The sequence below is a fragment of the Mirounga leonina genome, unplaced genomic scaffold (assembly GCF_011800145.1).
Source record: "Mirounga leonina isolate KUSES-001 unplaced genomic scaffold, KU_Mleo_1.0 Mir_168, whole genome shotgun sequence".
NCBI classification, from domain to species: domain Eukaryota; kingdom Metazoa; phylum Chordata; class Mammalia; order Carnivora; family Phocidae; genus Mirounga; species Mirounga leonina.
In genome coordinates, this window is record NW_023270426.1 from 6,905,497 (window position 1) to 6,911,590 (window position 6,094).

Consider the following 6,094-nt stretch of genomic DNA (forward strand, 5'->3'; position numbering starts at 1 on the left):
CTGTCTCTCTCTCTCTCTCAAATAAATAAAATATATATATTTTTAAATGTAACAAGGTTTGTATAGTTTTCTTGTTTTAAAATTCCTATCTCTGGTGATAAGGATGCCTTTTTATTCCTTAGTACAGCAAGGGTACTTTTCATACAAAGATTTATTTCTTGCTTTCCAGTGGACACAGGAGGGTCTGAGTGTCCTTGCACCAGCTGGGCCCCAAGTAGCTTTAATACAAAATCATTAATATGCCGTTTTGGTACCTTTTGGGCATCTATACTTTTCCATGTTCTATGTTCTCATGACGGTATGTCTGGGTGTGGGTTTGTTTATATTTTCCTGTTTGGAGCTCTGTGTACTTCTCTCATTAGATGATGCTTCCATTCTGAAAAATAGCAATTCTTCATCTCTTTGAACCGTGCTTCTCTCTCTTCTGGAACTCTTTAAAATTATGTGGTACTTGATCAGCACTTAGCAGGGACTCTCAGAGCCTGGCTGCCGGTGGACTCTCCAGCCTCACCTCTCAGGTGCCCTTCAGCCTAGAGTCTTCTTTATATGGTTCATGCTCAGGCCCTCTCTTCTGTCAGAGGACCTTTATCAGGCCCTTTCCTGAGTGGCCTTCTGGAATCCTTCCTTTCCTACCATTTAACAGCTGCTCATACTTCAGGGGGGTTTCACTGACTTTTCTGACGGGGCGTTTTTATTCCCCTCTTACAGTATCTCAGTCTGTCATTCAGAGCTCCTGGAAAAGTAGTACTTTTACACTTATTTGTTTGAGTATCTAATTCATGCCAGGTCCTTCCCCTAGATTCCCTGCTCCACGAGGACAGTGCAGTTGACCTTTAAAGTCCCCACGTTTGAACCCTGGTGGTCTACTTATGTGCAGATTTTTTTTCAATCAATGCAAGACCGTAAGGTACTTTCTCCTCCTTATGATTTCCTTGATAACATTTTCTTTGGTTTACTTTGTGGGAAGAGTACTACTCAGTATCTACGGCAGTAGATAATGCTTATAGCATGCACAATAGCTGTTAATCAACTCTTTGTTATCAGTGAGGCTTCCAAGTCAACAGTCGGCTATTAGTGGTTAAGTTTTCGGGGTCCAACAAATGCATATCTCTGACTGCACAGTAGAAGCAGTACCCCTGAGCCTTGTGTTGTGCAAGGGTCAGCTGTATTTTTCTGTTTTAGTTTTTCATTCTGTTGGCATTAATAGGCAGGAAACAACAACGTGGAGACTAAAACCAGCCAGCAGCTGCAGAACTATATGAGAGGCCCCAACAATACTGATTCATCTCTGACTAGCAGCCTCCCTCCCTTCAGGGTGGACCAGCTTTCTCTCCTTCCCTGCAGATACTTAATGCGCTAGAAGGCTCAGGGTAAGGAGTCTCTCCAGGTTATATCGTGCACCGTAACTGTGAGCCTGGACTGTCCCCCATCTCTCACATTCTTCCCACGTCCTCCCACTTTAATTTCTGAGATGTCTGGGCTAGAGCTGCCGAATGTGCCACCAGCTCTGGATCATTTCTGGATAAATCCCTTTCCCCCTATTTTATTCTAGAATAACTAAGCAGATGTGACTTTGAAAAGTAACAACTCCAAAACTCAAAGGAGAAAGAACATGCTTTTTGTTCACTCTTAAACTAAAGAAATAACCTTCAGTGTATTTATTTAGCAAGTATTTATTGAGCCCCTTTTGAGTGTCATTCACTACCTTAGGACTTTAGGTCACAGTAGTAAGAACAAACCTGGTCTCTGATCTTACTGAAATTAGAGTCTAGAGAGGAAAGACTATTCTGGGACTCCTACTGCTAACTAAACAATCAAAAAGTATGTGAATGCTTTGAGTGAAAGAAATAAAGTTCCTTGTGAATATTTAACAAATTCACATGACCCACATGGGAAACTGCAGGGAAGGCTGACATCATGAGGGACTCCTGAGCTAAGATTTTAAGTCGACAAAGAGGGGAGGTCAGAGCATATCAAAAAGAAAAATTCGTATTTGCAAATGTCCTATGGCAGGAAATAGACTGACAATTATGAGAGTCTTTAAGAAGACCCAGGAGATTTGAGAACAGAAAAGAAAAGGGAAATTTATTAGAGTTGAGGATGGAGAGTCATTTGAGGAGAGACAGTGATGTGCTGACTAGTACTGGCTAAAAAGGGCCAATTGTTCTATTTTCAGAAATTTTGTGTGTGCCAGCTGCTAAACAAGCATTATTAAAACCAAAATATAGAATCACTGAACTCTACTTCTGAAACTAATAAGACACTATATGTTAATTGAATTTAAATAAAATAAAATTTAAAAATGTATCTATATATAAACTCATATTAAATAAATTACATTAAATACAAAGGCTTTCTAATTGTTCTTAGTAATTCTTTATTATTTCACTACATTTTACTATTATTTGTGCCCCTGAGTTTATTTTTGCCCATTCTGTTGGCCTGTAGAAGCATTTTCTACTCCTGTCAGTGAACATTTCCTCCCAACTTCACATGCAGTGATGTCACATTGACTAACTTGAAATTGATCGCAGTGGGAATTTACACCAAAAAAAATTGGCAACCTTTTTCAAATCAAAACTCCCTTACACCTCTAAAAACCAGTTTTAAACATATATGAGCACAACACTGAGGGAAACTATACAAGACCTTGGAGATAGTATTAAGAATTTATCTTTATCACAGGAGAAATGAACAAGGCATTGAAAGGTTTTGAGCAGGGAGTCGAGGCCAAGAGCACATTTCTGTTTTAAAAAAATCACTGACACGACAGAATTGAAAGAGGGAGCAAGGTGACTTTGGGGGTCCCGTATGATAAACAGTGGTGACTCAGAGGAGGACCAAAGAAATGAAAATGCAGAGAAGTGGGTTTGATATATATTTAGGATCTAAAATAGACGTCTGAGCTCTGGTGGCTGTAGCAAGAAGCAATCACTTAAGACCCTCATGAGGAAGAAGTAGAATCTCTACATCCTCCCTACGTTCTGGATGCTTATGTTTTCATTTTGAGCCCAATTCTGCCACCATGTGTCAAAGAGCCAGCTTCACAGTCAACACACTTAGGCCTGAAGAAAGAGAGACACATCTGCCTATGGAAACGTGAAGTGAAAAGACTGTATGTAAATAAACTATTTTAAAAGTGATCCATAACTTTTCCATCTTCATGTATGGGTAATTGTGCATTTATGGCAACCATGAGAATGGTCTCCAAGATCTCTTGGACCTTGAGGGAGGGTGAATGACCGTGTTCTGATATCCAGCAAATGCTGTGCTTCCTTCCTGCAAGCTGCCTCCAGACAATGCCTGAACAGGACAGAGACCCTCTGTCCCAGATTCCTTCCATCAGTGGCTCTAGCACCCTGACTCCTCGGTCCCATCCTCCTCCTTCACATCCATTCTCCTTCACTTGGGTCGGACCTACATTACCGTCTGATGGTTCTGCCAGCCACGTTGGATTCCCTGCCTCTGCTTGGTGTCTGAGGCAGGTCTTGAGATGCTGTGAACTTGGATCCCTCCCCCAAGTGATGGCAGACATCTGCAGTGCAAGTTCTTGGGGCCAAGAGAATTCTCTGCCCCTTTCCCCAAAGTCAGACAGCCACTGCTTCTCCCCTTTCTCAGAAGCAGGGACAGTTGCCATTCCCTTAATGCTTAAGTGTTGGGTTTTATAAGGGATGAAGATCTGGGAAGTCACTGGGGTTTTATGCCTGTGTGCCCAGGGGGCAGGGGGACTCATTCATTCCATTCTCTGCCCCGCCCTCAGCCCCCCACAGGAGAGGCCCGTGGAACAGAGACATGAGTAAGGATTGACAGCGTTGTGTCTGGGCTCCTGGGGACTCTAAATTGTCACGATAGCACGTATTCCACCTTTAATTATTCATTAAGTTCTAGATGTTTCCTTTCCTTACTTTGGCGGAGGCTGTCAGTTCCCTATGGTTTGCCAGAGGTGCACCAGTCTATGTGTCCTTTCTATCCTCAGAGGAGACTTTTTCGCAGCTCAGTTCAGTGGGTGTCCTTGTGATTCTCGGTTCTCTGATCATCTCAGGAAAAGTTAGGGTTTTGCAGAGTATCTGGCTTTTCTCATTATTCATGTTCTCCTGTAGCTTTCACCAGGCTGAGCTGAGGGAAAGTCGCCGCCGCCTCTTGTTTTAAAAAATCAGTTGTGTCTCTGCATCAGGGTCCTATGTTTGGTGGGTTCAGCAGAGCCAGGAATAGAATGTATCTATAAATCGTGTCTTATGTTCTAGGTACGTGAAATCATTAGGTTATCAGACAGTCGACACGCCTCTGGAGGCTGTTCTGTCAGTGCATTGAATGAAAACATTACCCAGCCACGGAATCGACCATGTAGTAGGAGTTAAGGCTCCCCGAGCAGAATTCCAGCTTGACCGGGAGACCTTGTTTCTCGTCTGTTTGGCTTTGGGTCATTGCTCAACACAGTTACCTTGTCCTTTCCACCAGGTGGTTGACCAGATTGATACCCTGACCTCCGACCTGCAGCTGGAGGATGAGATGACCGACAGCTCCAAAACGGACACCCTGAATAGTAGCTCCAGCGGCACAACGGCCTCCAGCATCGAGAAGATCAAAGTGCAGGCCCACGCACCCCTCATCAAGCCCCCCGCACACCCCTCTGCTATCCTCACCGTCCTGAGGAAGCCAAACCCTCCGCCGCCTCCCCCGCGGTTGACCCCTGTGAAGTGTGAAGACCCCCGGAGAGGGGCGCCGACGGTCAATCCCGTGAAGACGAATGGCACCCTCCTGCGAAACGGAGGCTTCCCTGGGGCACCCAACAAAATTCCAAATGGAGACCTCTGCTGCATCCCCGCTAGTACCTTGGACAAGGCTCCCGGGCGGCCTCTGAAGCACAGACCTGAAAAAGACAGGTGCCCCCAGGCGGGGCCTCGGGAACGAGTTCGGTTTAATGAAAAAGTGCAGTACCATGGCTACTGTCCCGACTGTGACACCCGGTATCACATAAAAAACAGGGAGGTCCATTTACACGGCGACCCTGTCCACCCACCGGAAAAGCTTCCTCACCCAGGCCCCCCCCTCCCTCCTCCACCCCACCTCCCTCCTTTTCCACTGGAAAACGGGGGGCCGGGAATAAGCCACAGTCACAGTTTCCCCCCTCTCAGACCTGCAACTGTGCCTCCTCCCACTGCACCAAAACCACAGAAGACAATCTTGAGGAAATCAACCACTACAACAGTGTGATGTATGCCATTTCCAAAACCTTTTTGTTTTGTTGTTTTTTTATTTTAATTTCTATACTATAAACATAAAATAATAAGTAACGAGCACTTTCTACACAAGCAATAAAAAGCCCAAATATATTAATCCTGCATTCAGCAAAGTGGCATAAAAACCACCTGGTAAGTATGCAGTATGTTGTTTATATCCCGGGTATATGGTGTTTAAACAGTTGCATCGTCGGAAACCACAGAACCATGAAAAAGCTGCGCTTATTGTTTCTTTCAACCGACCTACGATAAACGGTGACCTGTAGATTTCAAATGGTTTGATTTACTCTCAGAGATGGGATTAGTTTCATTTTATTCATGCCTAACTCATCTATGCATTAATAACATGTCATCCTCCTACCTTTGACCAGATGCTTTTTAGGAAGAAATTTTAATACCGAAGGACTATTTTATTATTTTTTCTAAAGATGTTTGTCACTAGTTTTACATTGTGAAATGCTGAGAACAATACCAAAAAGTTTTATTTTCTATACTATACAATTATGATTATACGTTCCGCTATATCTGTAATGAAAGATTTTTGTCTGTGGAAATATCATATGTCAATAAACAACAGTACCTAATGGCAAAAGCACACGTTCCTCAGAGCGAAAACAAAGCAGTGGTTCATTGAATCCTGTGTTGATATTCATCAAAATGGGCAGCTACTCTGAAAGGGTTTGGAAAAGGTTATAGTGAGGATAGGGCAGCATTTTCTAGATTAAGTATCATTATCAGGTCATAAGTAGTACTTGCATATCTTCATATTATGTCTTGTGGTACCCCTAAGACCGCATGTTGAAGGTCTCATTGACCCAATACATGGCCAAGCCCTTTAGATCCTCCTCACACAC

At 43.5% G+C, this 6,094-nt stretch overlaps 1 protein-coding gene across 1 annotated transcript in view; it reads left to right on the forward strand.

Annotated features, from left to right (window-relative positions):
* The window catches only part of PRR16 (proline rich 16), a 199,995-nt gene extending 194,163 nt beyond the window's left edge, over positions 1-5,832 (forward strand). The window contains exon 2 of the mRNA XM_035013982.1: positions 4,459-5,832. Within this exon, the coding sequence (XP_034869873.1) occupies positions 4,459-5,214 (756 nt within the window). The 3' untranslated portion in view covers positions 5,215-5,832. The remainder of the gene's footprint in view (positions 1-4,458) is intronic.
* The last annotated feature ends 262 nt before the right edge of the window (positions 5,833-6,094 follow it).